The sequence below is a fragment of the Acanthochromis polyacanthus genome, chromosome 11, assembly GCF_021347895.1.
Source record: "Acanthochromis polyacanthus isolate Apoly-LR-REF ecotype Palm Island chromosome 11, KAUST_Apoly_ChrSc, whole genome shotgun sequence".
Classification (NCBI taxonomy): domain Eukaryota; kingdom Metazoa; phylum Chordata; class Actinopteri; family Pomacentridae; genus Acanthochromis; species Acanthochromis polyacanthus.
In genome coordinates, this window is record NC_067123.1 from 8,687,327 (window position 1) to 8,706,783 (window position 19,457).

At 41.6% G+C, this 19,457-nt stretch overlaps 1 protein-coding gene and 1 long non-coding RNA gene across 2 annotated transcripts in view; both read right to left on the reverse strand.

Moving 5' to 3' along the window:
- Window positions 1-1,607: 1,607 nt before the first annotated feature.
- The window catches only part of LOC127536272 (uncharacterized), a 578,171-nt gene continuing 560,321 nt past the window's right edge, over window positions 1,608-19,457 (reverse strand). Inside the window, exon 2 of the long non-coding RNA XR_007945270.1 lies at window positions 1,608-5,135. This is a non-coding gene — a long non-coding RNA (uncharacterized LOC127536272). The remainder of the gene's footprint in view (window positions 5,136-19,457) is intronic.
- The window catches only part of pvrl2l (PVR cell adhesion molecule related 2 like), a 300,493-nt gene continuing 291,450 nt past the window's right edge, over window positions 10,415-19,457 (reverse strand). The window contains 2 exon segments of the mRNA XM_051956145.1: window positions 10,415-15,498; window positions 15,501-15,842. Of these exon segments, the coding sequence (XP_051812105.1) occupies window positions 15,221-15,498; window positions 15,501-15,842 (620 nt within the window). The 3' untranslated portion in view covers window positions 10,415-15,220.

Sequence of the window (19,457 nt, forward strand, 5' to 3'; positions counted from 1 at the left end):
CATGCAGTTGCTTTTCTAAAGAATTTCCAAATTGTCCCTGTTTAAACCGAGGAAATATTGCATCATCTTTTTTTTCTATCACAATGATGAGTGATGACAAATCTGTGGGAAGAAATGCTGCTTTGCTGTCAGAAAAAAATCATTACCTCTTAATAATTTTTCACGTAATAAAATTTAATAGCGAGAAACAAGCGTGCCGAGATAAATCTCTGTCTATAAAGTCTCCAGATAAGGGGTCTTTTGTAGTCGCTCTTGTAGCTGATTTTGAAAAGGATTAATTAAAAGTGTGAACATTAAGAACACATAATTAATATATAGGGTGTAGAATAGCGTATGTGCTGCCAAAAGAGAGTAATTCAACCCTCACAAGGACATTTTTGACATTTTCATCCTTGATTTCTGGATCATTTTGGCTGTGTTTATGCATTTGCTGTGCATCTTGGAGGGAATTTTGAAACCTTAGCCCTTCATAATACATTAATAATACACTGTGTACACACTACAACTGCTATTGTTGATCCCTCTGCCATTATATCATGAAATTACTCATTCTATGTTATTAATGGGGAACTTCGGTTTTTTTTCAACCTGGGGTCTGTTTTCATATGTCATTTCATACATGTGAGTGATGGAGAAATGAATTTCGACATAGTTCCAGTATTTAGCCAGGCAGGCAGCTTAGCAGCTCAGCTAGCAGTTCAGCTAGCGAAAAGTATGGGGCAACTTGCCCCCCCGCGTCAAAGTCTGCCCTTACGTGCTTTTTTCCCCACACTGACCGGCTCGGATAGTCTCAGTGAGTGTCCCACAACATAGTAGAGATGAGAAATGAACGAAAACCTCCACATTACCTGGCGATCGCTGTTTGTTGTGGTCTGTATCCAAATCTCAGGACGCTAGAAAGCAAATCTCGTTCCGAAATCGTGCCAAAACCATTGTTTTGGCGCGATTTCGCGAGCTATTGCCCCATACTTTTCGCTAGCTGAGCTGCTTGCTCAGCTGAAATGACAAATGAAAACAGACCCCAGATTGAAAAAAACGAAGTTCCCCTTTAAGCTTTCATTCTGGAGCTTTGGCTTCTAAATTGGCATTATTACTCTTTGTTTTTGTCGCTCTGTGCTGTATTAAAAGAACAGCAGGCCAGTGGAAAACTCATTCTCAGCTGTGTGTGTGTGTGTGAGTACGTGTTTATCTATACCGGTGGGGACTTGGTGGGGACTTTGACCTGACTCCACGCTATCTCGGTGGGGACTCGCGTCACGGTGGGGACCAAAAATGAGGTCCCCACGGGAGGAAACAGTGTTTTCTTGGCCAGTTGTTACTGAAAAAGTAAAAGTGCAATAAAGTTTCTTTAGGGTTAGGCATTGTTTTGGGTGTTGGTTAAGGTTCGGGTTAGGTATGAATGGGAGTCAATGGCAAGTCCCCACGGGGGTATAAGAACCAGACGTGTGTGTGTGTGTGTGTGTGTGTGTGTGTGTGTGTGTGTGTGTGTGTGTGTGTGTGTGTGTGTGTGTGTGTGTGTGTGTGTGTGTGTGTGTGTGTGTGTGCGTGCATGCATGTTTGGAGAAACAGAAATTCTAATGTAAGTAATGGCAGACGGATCAAAAACAGGAGTTGTAATGGGTTTTATTTGGGATATTTTTGTCTTAAGCACCTCAGTGTAAGCTTCTTCAAATGTCAAATGACATAAAAAGTATTTACGCATCAGAATCAGTGTCGACACCTCGCAGACTGTGATTATCAACACAGAAACTCCATTCAGCTCTTACTATGTTGAAAATGAATAATTTTTCTAGTATTATTATATTTTTTTTCCATAAAAACAACTATGACATCATGTAAACAAACTGGCATTTAAAGGGTTAAAATCCTGAAAATGAATGAAAATATGATAGATGGGATTGGGACTGATGATGTCCATAAAAAGTAAAAATAATATTAATATCTGATGTGTTTTCTGACACGTTTTGAATGTGGACCTCACTGTAGCATTTTAAAATAATGGTCAATGGAGGTTCTGTCAGATTTTAACTGAAAACTTTCTCTCTGTGTGGTCAGATGTGATGTTTTCTCCTCCAATTTTTATTCCAGCCATGAAATCCCTTTTTATAAAAACCTGTTATTTAAAAAAACAAATCTATACGACGAGGTTTCCTCAGGTGTCGGTGTCGATCCTCGGACACATCAGGGTCCACAGAGGTGAGACGGCTCCATCGATCGGGGTCACATATGTTGTTTACCGAAAAATCAAAGCCTCAAAGCTCTGCCTTTCAAAACCAGCTGATGTCAAGGATTCTCCAGTAAAACGTCTTTCAGTTTTCTTTGTGTGGTGAAATAGCTCAGGTTCATCTCAGAGGGCTTCGCCAGTTCAGGTGTGTTTACTTTGATTTCACCTCCTACAGTGTTTTTAACCAGGCGCTAAAGGACGATGACACTCTGAACTTTTCTACTCTGATGTGTTAAAACTGAACCAAACAGTTAGAAGTAAGTTCGGTGCATTCAGGGACCGTATTAATTCACTTCAGCGCCGTATTAATTAGCTGTCACTTCCTTATGCTGAGGCCACAGCGGCTCCATATTGCTGTGTGAGGTGTAAAGTAAGTGTCAAATTATAGTGAAGAAAAATTCTGCAAATGGATTCTTTTTGGGCAACAGGGAGCCACAGAATTCCCAAAGTATTTATTTAACATCTTGTTTGGTTCATTTTTAATACCTAAAGTTAGATTTTGCAATAAAACTGAAATATCAGCACCTTTTAAGAGCAGAAAAACACGAAGCAATTAACAGAAAGAAATGATCCTGAATCAAGATATGCTAGACAGAAGATTAACCGGTAATAAATTAATAATTTGAGCCGTTCAGTCAAATTAAATCATCATAGTCACCTCTATTTGTAAGTGTTATTTTCCATGAAAACTCACACTTTTATCCATGTGCTAACATAACTGCACAAGGGTTTTCTAATCATCAATGAGCCTTTCAACACCATTAGCTAACACAATGTAGCATTAGAACACAGGAGTGATGGTTGCTGGAAATGTTCCTTTGTACCTCTATGGAGATATTCCATTAAAAATCAGCTGTTTCCATCTAGAATAGTCATTTACCACATTAACAATGTCTACACTGTATTTCTGATTACTCCACCAAAGAGGTGGAGCCTCAGCAGAGTTATGTGGCAATTGGCGTTGGTTTGTCTGTCTGTCTGTCTGTTTGCAACATTATTCAAAAATGGACTACCACATTTGGATGAAATTTTCAGGGGGGGTGAGAAATGACACAAGGACCTACTAAGGTCCTACTACAAGCCCACCGTTGCGTTGCAGACTTATTGGGACTTGTTTGTCAAAAATGATACAAGGAACAATTGATTAAATTGTGGGGGAGTTTCTGAGTCTCATCAATTCCCGCCACCCGCTATAAATTCAGGTCACACGATTCGGTATCCGTACACAACGTACACATGCATAACACATGCCTGTGCTCAGTGCAAGGTCATTTTGTTTGTGGGTACATCTATATTAAATGGATACACTCTCTGTTGCCGAGATTTCTGCCACAAATTTTTACAAGATTCCACCCGTCGGAAATGACACGACTGATCAGTCTTGGTGGAGTACAGCGCTCTTTGAGTACTTTTCTTGTGTATTTAACGTTATCTTCATTGCAAAAAAACAACTGCTTTTCTTTCAAAAAGGACAACATTCCTAAGTCAACCCAAACTTTAGTGCATATAATATTCTGATTGTGGAAAACCTACCACTATATTGAAGTATTGAAGTGCCACAACAAAGCTGAACTCTGTAATCTTTAGTATTAAAGTCTGGCTGTTGACAAGTGAACTAAGTGTGTTATGTTCACTTGGAGCCCATCTTGTTCATAATTCTGTGCAAGTTTTCGCTTCAAAGTCAACTTCTCTCTGCTTTGTGTTTTTGCCAACGTGCAGCCTTCATAGACAAACAACCTTGGTCACTGAGATCCATCCTTTGGTGCTAATTCCGCACTCCGGATTAATCAGAGATCTAAAGTTACACTCAGGTTCACGGGAGGCGAAAAACTCTGTTACATCTAAAACCAGTGAAGTGATGTCAGAGCTGCGGGTGGCAGGTTGGAGTTTTTTGGTGTTTTTTTTTTTTTCTGTTTCCTGCTTTTCAAAGAGGCTTTTGATTCAAAGTAAAGAATAGAGAGTGGAGGTCATCGAAGGCAGGGGGAAATAAAAGCCTCGATATCTCCCACCAGAAAGACGAGCGAATGGAAACAACTTCACAACGGGACGACGTGACTCTTTCTGTCAGAGTGAAAGTCTAACATCTGGAGCTGCCTGGACGGTGTCAAACAATCTGGTGTTTTGCATTTCAAGGGTCAGAAACAGAGGAACTACATGTACTTTTTAGATCCAGTTCATTAAGCAAACGCTCCAGAAGTCTAGAGAGCAATGAAATATTGTTTTTTTGGTTTAAAGTGATTCAATAGAGGATGAGTCTGAAGACAGAGAGCAGTGGAGGGCCCGAGGAGGAGACCAGCAAGGATAAAACACTGTTCTAGAGTTTCCTTGACTGTTAAAGTGCTGAATTAATTTTTGATGAAACCAAATTCTCTCATTTTAATAAGCAGGCAGACACATGCGAAGGCAGGAATTTGTGAAAAATACTTTTTTTTCGAGCAGTCCCAGCCAATCTGTTGAAGCATTTCCCTCTTAAAAGTAACTCTGGAGTCTAAAAACACAACTGCAAAGTTTTAGATAATCTGTCAGCTCATTGTTTCGGCTTCATCAGTGAAACATTTACAGCTTTAGGGAACTTTCAGCAGCAGCAGGCGGGTTTCTCAAGACAAAATCTCTGAAAATTCAAAACCGAGAACCAGAAGTGTGAGCAAAAGTTAGCAAAAGGCCACATCGTGGAGCATTTAGCAGATATTGATTCCTAAGCAATAGTAGAGATGATAACATTAATATAAATACTCAACAAAAATACAAACGCAATACTTTTGTTTTTGCTCCCATTTTTTATGAGATGAACTCAAAGATCTGAAACTTTTTCCACATACACAATATCATCATTTCTCTCAAATATTGTTCACAAATCTGTCTAAATCTGTGACAGTGAGCACTTCTCCTTTGCTGAGATAATCCATCCCACCTCACAGGTGTGTCATATCAAGATGCTGATTAGACACCATGATTAGTGCACAGGTGTGCCTTAGACTGCCCACAATAAAAGGACACTCTGAAAGGTGCAGTTTTGTTTTATTGTTTTTTGTTGAGTGTACTTCTATTCTATTATAAAACTGAGGAGAACCGTCAAACATGTTGTAAAAGGGTCGTATTATAACCCAAACTATGATTTTTTTCTTCAAGCTAACCTAGCTAAAAAAAGACACTTATGTCTAAGAATATGTAACTGTGTGGAGACAAATCTTCAAGCTTCACGGTGATACTATTGTTTGACATTTTTTTATAGAAAGCACTATAATGTAATATCTGTCAGATAACATATGCTTGTAATAACATGACAAACATATGTTAGAAATAGAGAAAAAAGCTTGTTGATTAAAAATGCTGGCAAAAATAAAATAATTTTGTTTTTTATGGAAAAAATCACCCACGCTTTGTAACCATGAAACATGCAGTGTATACAATGTTAAAAAAGACAACAAATTAAAATGGAGCTGTTATACACGCATTAATGTAATTTATACAAGTATTTATAAAGAAATTTGATCGCATTTTGACTTGTTGAATATTTTTATATCATCAGGCAGATTTAACATGAGAAGCTACTTTAAATGTCTAAGCATTTGTTTTTCAAATAATTTCCCAGCTTAATTTTAAAATTTGCAGCTCTGCAAACTGGAGAATTTGCATCTGAAAAGAAGAAAAAAAAGCGGAAAATATCCGTTTCATTGTCTGCACATTTGAATAACTCAAAAATGCAAACTTCTGAAATACCAAATTTCCGAATGGTCGTGATCTGTGTGAAGTTGTGTTTCACCAGACAAGCTGTTGGAGTAATTCAGCCGTTTATATTCAAACCTGCAGCTGATTTGGAAGAAAAATGATGGCACAGAAAGCTCAGCTCTGCACACTGACAGATTTGGCTTCTCAGGTTTGGAATACTGTCGATAAACTGCAGGTTTAAGGTGGAAATGCTCAACCTTGACTGCTTCAAGCATTTAAGAAAAACACCACATGTACACATCTACAAAATAAGAGCTGCTCATACGCCTGCGTACTGAACCTTCCCAGCATCTAGAGAACAAGTGGGAAAAAATGAATGGCCATTCATATGAACATACATACAGGAAACCTGAAATAACCTGGATCAAAAAGAAGGAAAAAAGAAGCTGTGACGAATTACACCCCTAATATAGCTCCGAACACTGCAAGAGCAGCACAGTGGGAGAAGGAGGAAGGTATCTGATCCGGAGACGTAGCAGAAAGCAGGACAGACGCCGCTGCATTAACTAAATTGGTTACAGAGCACAATGAGAGCTCTTCCAGCAGCGTTGGGAGGAGGAAACTTCATCCACATCTGCTGGAGTCTCAGCTGGCCTGGCAGAGGCTCGGCTTTAACTGGATTAACAACAAAAGCCGAGCTCAATAACTAATAGGCCTCTTCTTCCTCCGCTCTCATTACTCGGTTCCCCTCGATCCCCTCTCCTTCTCCTTCTCCTTCCATCTCGCCGTCTTTCCTTCTCCTTCAGAGCAAAGCAGAGAGATAATGCGGAACACTTTTATGCCTTCTGCTGAATTAAACATGCAGGGAACAGCTTGTGCTGGGTGCTAAAGCTGAGGCGAAGAGAGGGAATATGAAGGGAAAAAAAGCAGGATATATACAATTCCGCCCCTGCACAGAGGTCTCTGGAGTGCTGCTGAACATTTCTTTACAATTAAAAAGATCTGTCGCAGATAGGAGAGCCCAACAGGACGGCCTTTTTTCCTGCTAATTGGTCCGGTTGGAAAGGACTGTCGGTTGTTGTTGGGCGGAAGCGGCCGATAGCCAAGTGGAGCGGTGGCGAAAAACACTCCTCAGAGGCTTCCTGCCCACCTCTAGCTTTCATTGTCGAAGCTTCAAATCCCGTCTTGCCAATCTCTTATTCCTTTCACACGCTGTCATCTTTTTTTTTTGAGCCGCTGCCAACCAATTGGGCTCCGCGAGTAACAAATGTGCCCATCGTCTAACTCCGAGGCTCGCCGGTGAATAATTGACAGCATTTCAAACGTTCCCGGTCTCAGGTGGATTACAGACAAAAAAAGCCTGGTGATGTCTTCTCATCCTCTCTGCAGGGGCTGAAGTTTTACTTTCTGTTCCGTCGCTCAGTTTCTCTGATCTGAGAAGAAAAAGTCCTGCTTTCTCTGCCTCCTCTCCCGGCCTATTTGGTATTCCCCAGACGGAGCGCTGAACCTCCACCAGCCTCCGTCCTGCCTCCGTTCCAGCCTTGTTCCCCCTGACAGAGCCAAGTGACCCGTTACCTCGTCCTCTGCTTAGCCTCGCAGCGAGGAGAGGACTTTACAGGGGTTGCGTTTAGGACTGAAACCTCCCAGAGCTCAAACCATGTGAGGACGTGGAGCTAATAGATCAGAGACGGACTCTTGTAAGTAGCACGACCCCGTTTTCAACCCACCGGACATCCTGCTGCTGTAAAAAGGGCAATGCTACGAGGTCGCAACGTGGTCTTTTAAGAGGATAAAACCTTCTGTTTTCTAATCAAAGATGAATGATCTCCTCGAGTACCATTAGATAGGTTTCAAGGTGGTTGTTTTTTTATGTTTTTTTTTTTTTACCATCTTGTGAAGTTAATCATCAGAAAGAAACAGAAGCAGAGCGTATCTTTTGCTTTTTTATCCCCAGTAACCTAAGTGGAGGTAATAAAAAGATCAAAACTGCTTATCTTAATTTTCTATTTTCGCTGCTTATCACCACTCCATTAGCTTTAAGGTTACATGTTTCATAAAGCTCGATTTCTATCTTATTAAGTAATGTGTTGCTTATTCCACTCACGCAGTTCAGTCTGTTTTTGTCTGATGGCACACTTCACGAGGTTAAAGAATATTTTTGTTGGTAGATGTAGAGTTTTTTTTTTTAAATGTAAAAGCACCAAAATCTTTGCATCTGGTATGAAAATGTGAAAGCATTGAGGCATCTGAATTCATAATTCGTCCCTCTGCACCATCACGGAGGATCTTCACAGTCATTTAAATGCACCTCGAGGAGGCTTCTGGAGGAGCTCAGATGGAGGAAACTCAGGTGCATCTATACCTCTTATATCGACATCCAGACACGAGGCGTGAAGGAGGAGACGTTCGGCATAATGAAGAGCTCCCAGTGTGCAGAATGATCAAAAGGAAAAGCAGCAGTCTTCACAAAAAGTGATTTTAGTGGGAATATCTGTGTTTGAATGTGGGTCAGTATGTGTCAGTTCAGACAGAATTCAGAAAAAATGCTCAGATTCTGCTCATAGTTTACCTCTTTGGAACCCAAAACTAGATTCTACAGAAGAATTTTGAGACTTTCATATGTCAGTACTCATGTCGCCATACAGTATGAATGGAAGCGTTTGTTGAGGCACAATGAGTCTCATATGTTGCTTTTCAACATGAACACAACATGGAAGCAGCTCATATCTCTGCACACATAATGACAACATGAAGACCCCGAAGCACACCAGTTTTTGTGGTTCACGTGACCCGTTTGGCAAAGTCAAAATATTAAAAATATTGCCACACATCAAATTCTACTCATGTTAGATGCCTCAAAAGTTGGTAAAATGTCAACCAAAGACTATGTTACTGGGAAATATGGATTCATCCATATACAAACACTTACAGGAACTGTCTAAGGCTTCAATCGTTTGACAATGTTGTACCGATTTCCATTTTCAAGGGTCAATAATTTTAAATCTAGCCTCAGTTGGAGCCATTGAATGATTTGGATCTACTGTAAGCTCTTCTATCTGTGTCCTCACCAAATATCATAGCAGTGGGAGGTATAATTTTGGAGATACTGAACGTCCAAAATGGCTACCCAGATGAGGCGTCTTTGTAGAGTGTGAAAATACAAAAGTCCCCAGGTCTGAAAGCAAATATAACTCAGCCACAACATTATAGACAACTTAGTTTTGTCAAATAATGAACAAGTCAACTCTAAATAAAACCTGAGATGTTGGAGCAACACTTTAATCTGAAATGACACCAACTGCCCCATATGGCAGTGAAGTTTGAAACTTTTGAGATGCAGTGCAAATTAAGCTTTTTTCTATTAAGTGCTTTGGAGCAAATAAACTAGGTTGTGTAGTATCAACAAAAGGATGTGAGCTAGGCTACTTGGCTGTAATAAACCTGTTTGAAGAAGAACAAGAAACAAACAAAACCTTGGCTACACACTACCGTTCAAAAGTTTGGGGTCACTTAGAAACATCCTTATTTTGAAAATAAAGCAGTTTATTTCAATGACGATAACATTAAATGAATCAGAAATCCAGTCTAGACATTGTTAATGTGGTAAATGACTATTCTAGCTGGAAACAGCTGATTTTTAATGGAATATCTCCATAGGGGTACAGAGGAACATTTCCAGCAACCATCACTCCTGTGTTCTAATGCTACATTGTGTTAGCTAATGGTGTTGAAAGGCTCATTGATGATTAGAAAACCCTTGTGCAGTTATGTTAGGACATGGATAAAAGTGTGAGTTTTCATGGAAAATGTGAAATTGTCTGAGTGACCCCAAACCTTTTAACTGTAGTATATATGTGAGAATAACCGGTAACTGGTATCAGAAATGTTTCATGCCGTCCAGACACAAAGGCAACAAAAGAAGCAGAAACACAATCAAACCTCTTCAGAAGAGGTGCTTCCACATCTGATTATGCACATGAACTCATTTCCGAAAGACTCAAAAACCACCTCAAGCAAGTGAAATTAAGGGTTTCTTTTTTAAATTTTGCATTTCCAGTAACTTTTTTCTTAATCTTGGTAGAAATAAGCCTAAAAATACATTATGCAGAACCTCATGTTTGACGAATTTGCATGTTGAGATGGAATCACAGTGCAGAGGTGGTAAAAATACCAAGAATACATCTTAATATGAGGTGCAAAAGCAAAAACCAGATCACATGTTACCACCAGGTGTAAACGGAGCTTTGAATCTCCCTGCAGAGGGGATAAAGTACTGCGGGGAGAGCAGACAAGTGTTCAAGTGTACGAGGAAAGGTTGTCACACTTTTCCCCAAGTTAGCAAAAAAAAACAAAAAACACAGGCGGCTCCTGTGGCAGATCTGTTGAAGAGACTAAATATCCCAGAGCAGGTGTACACTTCTGTCCTCTGCAGAGAAATGTGCTGAGGAGTTGTGGGAGTCGGGTATTTATAGGCCGATAACTCGGCTCTGCTTAATTAATTACCAGCTTCTCCACAGAGGATTGTCTCAGAATGGTTTTCTTTTATTGAAAATGGGTTGTGCAAAAACAAAAGTTATGACTGATGATGAGTTTCCTCGCTAGGGGTGCATCCATGGTACAAGATTCTGCGACTAATTAGGCGCCGAAGTTGGGATCACAGTCAACGGTTTAATATCAAAGAGCCCCGGAGAGGAGATGATGCGTACGAGGGCCAAATAGGAGAGGAAATGTGCTGGACGGGGAGGTTTTTAGGGTGAAAATCATTAACGTATTAAACTTTAATGCAAAATAAGGTCGTTTTCATTTGGGGGAATACAGCGTTTTGAATGTAACAGATGAAGAATCAAACTAAATAAGACTGTTTGGGTTCTCCAGAGGTTCAGAGTCTGGATCTTGGATCATGCATGCACCCGGCAGAGCAGAAAATACACCTAAACACTTCCAAAACCGCAGTGATACAGTAAAAAGTCCGACTACGTGTGATAACCAAAGGTACAGTAAATGGCTGCTTCTCACTCACTTTTTGAAATTTAAATTGGCAACTTTGTCCAAAAAAAACCCCCACAAGCGGTGAGGCTTCATGAAATGTTCTCCACTGAGATGCGTTTGTAACAAAGCAGATATAACTGTCGCATTTTACAGAACAACAGATTGCACAGTGCATAATGTTCAACAACAACCAACAACAAGGGACCCGCTCAGGGGTTTGGGGGGGAAGCGGAGCCGAAACAGTCAAAAAAAAAAAAAAAACGATCGATAAGGTTTTGAATTTGAAAAATCACAGCTGGACAAGTGTGTGTTCAGTTTTTGAAACCACAGAACAGCAGTTAAAATTTACGTTTGGCGATAAAATCTTAATTATTCTGACGACGTGTTCTTAGAAATGCACTGAATCATGAGTAAATGAGATGGGACGCGGCTTAGAAATGTAAAGATTCCCTTTTCAGATCCTTTCTCATAAATATTTTGTGAGTCGACAGTTACAACAGCCTTAAAATACACCTTTTATTACAACACTGCTTTATCTCTGTGTTTACGCCCTCGACAGTGAAACGCAGCAGCGTGTGGTTGTGATGTGGCACAGTGAGCTTGTAAAAGCAGAGGATGAGCTGCCGAATCACGCACCGCCGCTCCGGTTTGTTCTTCTATCGAGCTTTTACGGTTTCCTTGTTCTCTCTGCTTTACCAGACTTTCTATACATCTTCATAGGTGCGCTGCAGAGATTCCCCTGCTCCAATACTCCGAGCGTCTCCTCGCAGCTGTTCTAGCATTATAAAAAATAAGACGAGAGATATAATTCAGCAGTAATTAAAGAAAAATAACTGCTCATTTGTGGAGAAGACGAAAAAAACACAGGAGCAGGAGAATCCTTGGAATCAATAAGGCAAAAGTGTTCCAAAAACATAAGAGCCCGGTCTCACATATCAGCTCCTGTATGCAAATGTGTAATTAAAGTCATTTAATTATGAGTCAAGAAAAAAATGCAACTTTTTCCAACATAGCTTTGCATGCTCAGTAAATTCTCTCAGAAAATCCACCATCATGTTAAGTTTCGGTGAGAGATCTGATTTAAGACAAGTGGAGCAATCCTGTTGTGCTTATTTTACCGTCACCTGCACAAGACAGAAATGGTTTGGAGTTTGGGATTTCATTTGTCATTTCTTTAAATTTGAGTCTTCAACATGATACAATCTGCTTCATCGCCTAAAAAACAGTCTGCAGGACTCGGAAAATGTCACAAATCCATTCTAACAAGAAATTTCATCAAGTATAGAGTCAACAACAAATCCTACAGTTAAAAAATACATGTTTTTTTTTTGCTGCATTTTTTGCAAATCCTCTTGGAAAATGCATCATTATGTTTGGTGAAGTGTCTCATTTAAGACCAGCAAAACAACCCTGTCCTGTCACTTATGTGGCACAATTTCACCTGTACTTCTGCAACATACAAGACACAAAGGCATAAAAGTTTGGGATTTCATTCAGAACTATTTCCTGTCCTCTTTTGAAACATGTCCAATTACAACACAGAACATGGAATAATCTGCTTCATCGCCCAACGACAGTCTGTAGGACATGAAAGTAGCTGGATATCCATTCTAAAAAGTCATTTAATTACGTATAGAGTAAGAAACAAATATTAAAAATTAAAAATTGCAACGTTTTCCTTTGCAACACTGCATGTTTCGCAAATTCTCACGGAAAATGCACCATTACCTTGAGGTTAGGTGAGAGATTTCATTGAAAACATGTGAAGCAACCCTGTCCTGTTAACCATTAGCTAATTATTTTAGCAAAAAGTGTACAGGACAGAAAAACAGAGGAGAATAATTCTGTATCCTCTCTTGGAATTTGTTTCAGACTGTATTGTTTCTGTCCAATTTGCAGGGTGTGAACAATATTAGAAATCCGTTTAAACACATCCAATGTAGAAAAAAACCCCCCAAAATAAGTCATTATAACTTTCTCCTTTTCAGCGCTGCATGTTTAGAAAATTCTCTTGGGAAATGCACCATTATCAAATGAAAAATGTCATAAAAGCTAAATGAAACAACTGGAGTACCACTCATTTTACCAAAAAGTGTACTTTCACCTGTACTTTCGCAGCATGCAAGACAAAAAGGCGTAGAAGTTTGGGATTGCATTCAGAAAGATTTTGTGACCTTTGTCGAAATTTGTCCTGGATTGTGTCTAACATGGAATGAGTTGTGCCTGCAATAGTTTTTAAGACATGGAAAATGTTAGAAATCCATTCTAACAAGGAATTGAATTTAGAATAGAGTCAAAAATGAATCTGAAAACATAAAGATTGCAACTTTTTACAATGCAGTGCAACATGTTTAGCAAAGTCTTGTGGATTTCATTTAAAATAAGTGAAGTAAGAGTGTTCCCTCACTGATGTGCCATATTTTTTAAACAAAAAGTTTACTTTCACCTGTACTTTTGCAGTCTACAGGAAAGAGAACCTCAGAAGTTTGGGATTTCATTCAGAATTATTCTATATCCTGTGTTGAAATTTGTCTCAGACTGTGTCGTTGTGTCCAATCAGGGCTCAGAACACAGAATAAACTACTCTATAGCCTATAAACAGTCCACAGGACATGAACAGTGCTAGTAATCCATTTCAACCAGTCATTAACTATAAAGTCAAAAATGTATCCTAAAATGTAAAAACTGCAACTTTTTCCAATGCAGTGTTACATGTTTCGCAAATGTGCTCGGAAAATGCACCAATATTTTACCACCAGATGAGAGATTTCATTTAGAACAGGTGGAATAAGCTTGTTCTGTCACTGGTGGGCCACTGCTTTCAACAGAAAGTATACTTTCACCTGTTCTATTCCAGTCTACAGGAGAGAGAAGCTCAGGAGTTTGGGATTTCATTCAGAATTATTCCATATCCTCTGTTGAAATTTGTCTCGGAACATGTCGTTATGTCCAATCAGAGCCCAGAACACGGAATAATCCGCCCCGTAGCCTAAGAACAGTCTGCAGGACACGGAAGATGAATACACGAATCGCAGCAGCCTCCGACAAAGCCGGTGAATATTTTGCCTCATTGAATACGACCCAGATATGAATACAAACACAAGTTATCCTCTTCTCCCTGCACACAGTCACTGCGGCACTCGTCTCAGCCGCCCATTATGTAAATAAAGCCGGCGCAGAGAGACGAAATGTGTGTGTGGGACAGAAGAAAAAACATACAAATCATTCAGAATTCATGTGTAACAGAAAGAGAGAGATGGCATGGAGAGGGAATGAAGGGAGGAATTAAAAAAAGAGAGAGAAACTCAAAGTTGGGAACAAAGAAAAAGCTTTTTTTTCATCCATTAAATGAGTCATTACCGACCCGATGTGGGACTGTGTGAAACCCCCAAGGCTCCCGGTGCGTCTTTTTCCTCAGCGAGATCAACACCATTACACAACAGCAACGACGACAACAACAACAACAACGGCTACTACAACAACAATAACAACTGTGCTATAGTGAGACGGCGCCCAATATATAGATGATGCACATCATTAACACCACAGCCAGCCACACATTAGCACACACTGTTAAGTCTGTTATGTTACTCAGTTTATTGGCCCCATCAGGAAACCAGGTGGTGTCGCAGGGTGCAGCAGGGAAACCCCCCCGAGTCACTGTAACACCCCGGTAAAGTCAGCTCTTGTTTCCAGGGCGACAAGTTTTGGCCTTTTTCAAGTTTCGAAGAGTCGTAAGCGTCTGCAGCAAACATCCACGGGAGCCTTTCGGTTTCTATGCAGAGTTCTTCAGCGAGCAATGAGGACATTTTCTCGTATTTTGAAGCAGAAAGGCAAGCTCTGAACAGTGGTGGTTGTTTTTTTTTTTTTTTTTGGAATCGTGATTATGTGGCGCTTTCAGATTACATTTTCTGCTAAGGTAGAAAATACAAACAATTTGAGTCACTCAGCACATAATCACAGAGCAAAGCTGAAGAAACAAGAACGTAGCAAGAAGCGGCGTTTGCGTCAGAGTTTTTGTTTGCTCTTGGCAGTATTTCTTTTTTTTTTTCTTTTTTTCCCCCCATTTTCTTACATTTGACTGACACTGAATCAAATCTGTCTCCATGGTACAGTTAAATACAGACACATTCAGCCACAGTACCGCCTCAGGTTCGCCTTCACGACTTCCTCGTGACTTTCTTTTAATCCTCCTCCTATAGAATTACAGTCGAGCAGAGAGGATAGAACTGATGGCAACTCTTTATTCAGGTTGAATGTTAAGCAGGTAGGTGTTTAGCTGATGGAGGTGATGTTGATTTATCTCCTTTCCCTATGTTCAGACTTCCTTTCTTCCCCTCAGACATAAATGGCAGTCCGGGAAATCACCGATCCGTCCCTTTGAGACTCCATGTCGTCGTCGAGGTACACGTCCATCTCTTCTTCGCCGCCGTGGCCTCTGTGGGCATGATAGGCTGGAGGCAGCATGTTCCCGCCTCCGAATCTGTCGTACCGCTCCTCCTCTTCCTCCATGCTGTCGTCCAGCTCGAACTTCCTCCTCTCGGCGTCCATGTCGCCACTCAGCAGGATGTCGTGCGCGGTCGGGGGTTGCCGGTAGAGGCGTGGTGGAGGTGGTGGTGGTGGTAGTCGTTGGCCTTTTCCGTTAGGGTCCCGGTGGCATCGCAGCCCTCCCGGTAGGTGTAGATGGGCCCGTTGTTGTTGGCGCCGGTGCCGTTCTTGCTGCTGCTGTTGTTCCCGGAGCTGCCGAAGAGCAGCCGGGCCTTGTTGCCGTAGTCGCCGCCGTTGCTGCCGCCGCTGCCCGTCGCTATGGAGTCCCCACTGCTGGGGTAACCGCGCCTCTGCTGCCGGCGGCTGCGGGTCAGGAGGACGGCGACGAGCGCCACCACCAGCAGCAGGGCCAGGAGGGAGCCGATGACGGCGCCCGCCACCACGCCGGTGCTGGACGGATCCTCCAAGGCTTCTGCAGAGGGGATGGAGGGGTTGGAAGGAGGGATGGAAACATGGGTGGAGGAAGAGAAAAAGGAATTGGTGGCTGTTTTGGACGAGGTATTCACAGTTCTCCTGGCATTGTAAGTGTGCTGTAGTGATAGCAGCTCTTCTACGTGTGTTACAATCCTCTTACAAGTGTGTAGTAATGTTCTTCTCAGTGTAATCCCTCGGTGAGGGTGCAGTCAGTCATTGCTGGGATCAGGCTGAATGGGACTCATTCACTGTCTCCCAGCGGCTCGGTTACGATGCTTTCTGCAGACATTGTGCTCTATATACATGTCTCTCCAGATGCTTCGCTTTGTGTTGCCCTTCCCCCCCTTTTTTTGCCAGGTGGGGAAAAGCCTTTTACTACTGTACTGGTCCTTTGTTCTATACTTGATGTTGGTGTGAGCCAAGTTTGCCTCTCCACTCTTGTTTCAGCCGAAACAAAAATGAGAGATGGGTTTACAGCATCAGCAAAAAGTGGATTTGTTTTGCATCGACTTTGCCATACAGGTTTAGAGGTTTCGGCCCGGCAGACAGACAGACAGACACACAGCAAGAGGGGTTACTTGAAGAGGGTGAAATGAGCACACAGTCATGCCTGGAAAATGCCACAATGTTCCCTCAGTCCCTTCCATTTTTAACCTCTGATTCCTCCTAATTACATCCTCACCATCCAATCATCTGCCTCCCTCCATCGGCCCGCTAGCTGAACCACAGGGCAGAGAGTCCAGATCTCAGTGATCAGCATCACACAAAGGTAAAAAAAGGTTCACACTGCTGGGCGAGACTTACGCCGGGACGTTTTCTAAAAGGAATCTCTGCAGGAGCGTAAGAGGGGAAAAAAGGGGTCTGGCTCAGATAGTGTAGGATTTGTACAAGAGGACTCACGCTGGGCTAAAGAGAGGAGGAAAGAAAGTGTCAAACCAGGCGAGGAGAAGTGTCGAAGCCTATAGCGAAGCGCTGCACACGGCCGGCTAATGTTTCTCTCTGTGAATTACATGCTGATTTCTCTTTGGGGTGCAGAGAGGGCAGTAGGACGCAGAACAGCAGGGAAATCTGAACCCCTTCCGGTTTTATGCAAATAGCAGCTCGGTCCTGCCAGCAGCCCTGGCAAACACAGCGGCGGACGCCAATCAAACAATCTGAGGTTTGGCCGAAATGAGCGTTGCGAGGGGTTACGTGCCAGGGCAGCACAAATGAGGAAAGGACTTTTGTTTTTTTCTCTCTCTCACTTTCTTGCGGTGAAATCGCGTTGGATGTCGAGCTAAGCTAACACAAGCAGTGGGGGGATCGTCACCGTGAGCGAAGCTGTGATTCATACAAATTGCTCATTCCGAGGGTGTGGGAGAGAAAAAAAAAGGGATAAAAGAGGAGAGAAAAGTAACGAGGAGGAGGTGGGAGTTAAGAGGGGAAGGTCTGATTTCAAACACTCTCACAGGGGGGGATGCAGTCGGGTTATGCCAGGGTGAGACAGACGGCGAATGAGGCGGGGCTCCTGGGACAGGATATGATGTCTAAATTAGGGGACAGTGTCTGCTAATATCCAATTGAAGTGACAGAAGGCATTAAGGATGATGAATCCAACTTTCCCTGTCCTAGTTTCCTCTCTCTTTTGCGAACTTACAGATTGGCATAGGAGCACAACACGCCAGCCAAAGTGTTATTTATATTTATTGTGCCATTTATATTTTAAGCATTAGTGGCATTTATCAAGTGCCCGAGTGAGAGACAGCTGAATAATGGCCTTTTGTGGAAGGTCTTTGGTGGCTGTCGTCCTTCTGTTAATCAAGTGCTTAAAAATCTATTATTCTGTATGGGCTATAAAGAACAATGCTCCTACAGAAGCCCATTAGAGCAGCCGCGCTCATTTTTCAGCGGATCTGAGGTCACATGCGGGAGCAGCATGATTTTCTTTCCAATTTGCCCTCAAAGTCCAAAGCTAAGGGCTGGTATTTACACAGAAATGATCTTGGAAACTTCGCAGCTGGCTCCTGCCTCTTTGTGTTTGAGGACTGCTTCAACGTGCGGCTAAAATGGGCTGCTGTCAATAAAACACGGCGACTCTGGACCTGAGAGGCTCATTTGATGAACCTGTTTCCCAAAAACATTTTATCTTAGCTTCCCAGTTCCCTGAAGCGAAATTCTCTACGTGTGTCTGCAAAGGAAAGTCCAAAATAAAGGTGGGAAAAGTGAAGATGCCCAGTTTATCCCAGCTAATATCCAACTACTTCAGAATTTATTGACAATAATTATCAGCATCACTTTCAAACAACACAAGCAACAAAGGTTCTTGGGAAAAAGCAACACAACAAACTCCACTTTCATGCAACATTCACCAGGAAGCTGAACATAGAACTGTGATGCTGTCAGCGCTGGAGGTCTTAAAGACATGACCGACCTTCAGTCCAAACGCTGGGATCAAAAGGCAGCGACACTGGAGTCGTGTCATTACTGTGGGGTTGCCGGGCAACCGCCAGATGCCACCGGGTGTTGGTCACTGATCACTGATAAACAGCTGCAGCATGTAAAACTCCCTGCTCGAGCACAACTTGCTGTTTGTTGTGGACAGAATAAACAGATCAGCTTCACCATGCCATCTCACTCTTTGCTACAAATAAGGGCATTTTCCAAAAACCAATCCTGTAATATGCACTGTGATGAATTACTGCAAAAATCCAGAGACAATATACTAATTAATGTACAGTTTTTCTAAAATATGGTTCAAAAACTGCAAAATATGAAGTTTTTTTGGAGCCTAAAATAAGAAAAACAGCAACTTACTGTAAAAATTGAGCGTAAAAAAAAAAAAGAAAAACGTTAACAAACCGCCACAGATAAGAATATTATTGAGAACGTTACACTGAATATGATTCACCCCCCCCCCCCCTTTTTTTTTACATTAAGGCAAATTATTTTTCCTTGTTTCCTCAAACATATTTAGTGGTGTACAGTTTGCTACATGTTGCTGTCTTTGAATATATGTTCCCAATCCATAAAAATTGAACTGGCTTATACTGTATTATGAATTTATTTCTTTATTTTTTATTGTTTTAGGTGTTTATGTGGTAAATGTGTTTTAAAATGTTTATCAGAGTTCACAATACTGGATCGTAAAAGGTTAAAGACACTTTATTTTTTTGTGAATGTCTGAAATTTATAGTTAATAGTTGTTAAAAGAAGAAAATGTTGTAATTTACTGGCAGCTTTTACCAGCAGCTGATTAATGTTGATTACGGCAGCAACACCATATGAATACTAGCCTAGCCGCGCTAGACCCATGCTCTGAAGACGCAAGGGTCTAGGCACGCTCGACAGGGAGGGAGGCGGGCTAAAAGGTTGTCTATCAAATCACTCTGCAGCAATTGGGTAGGTATACAACCAATCAGCGCAACGAATAGGCTGACGGAGTTCCTAGAGCGCCGGAAATCAGAGGATGCGGTAGTTCGGTGAAGCCTTATTTATACAGTCAATGGGTGGAACTCAAGTATATTACAGACATGTTAACAGAAAGATTATTCAGAGTTGGTGCTAATGGAGCTCAACGACTGTTGTCGTTTTTGTTGTCGACGTTGGCAGAGAATTAAATTCGTTGCCGTGGGTT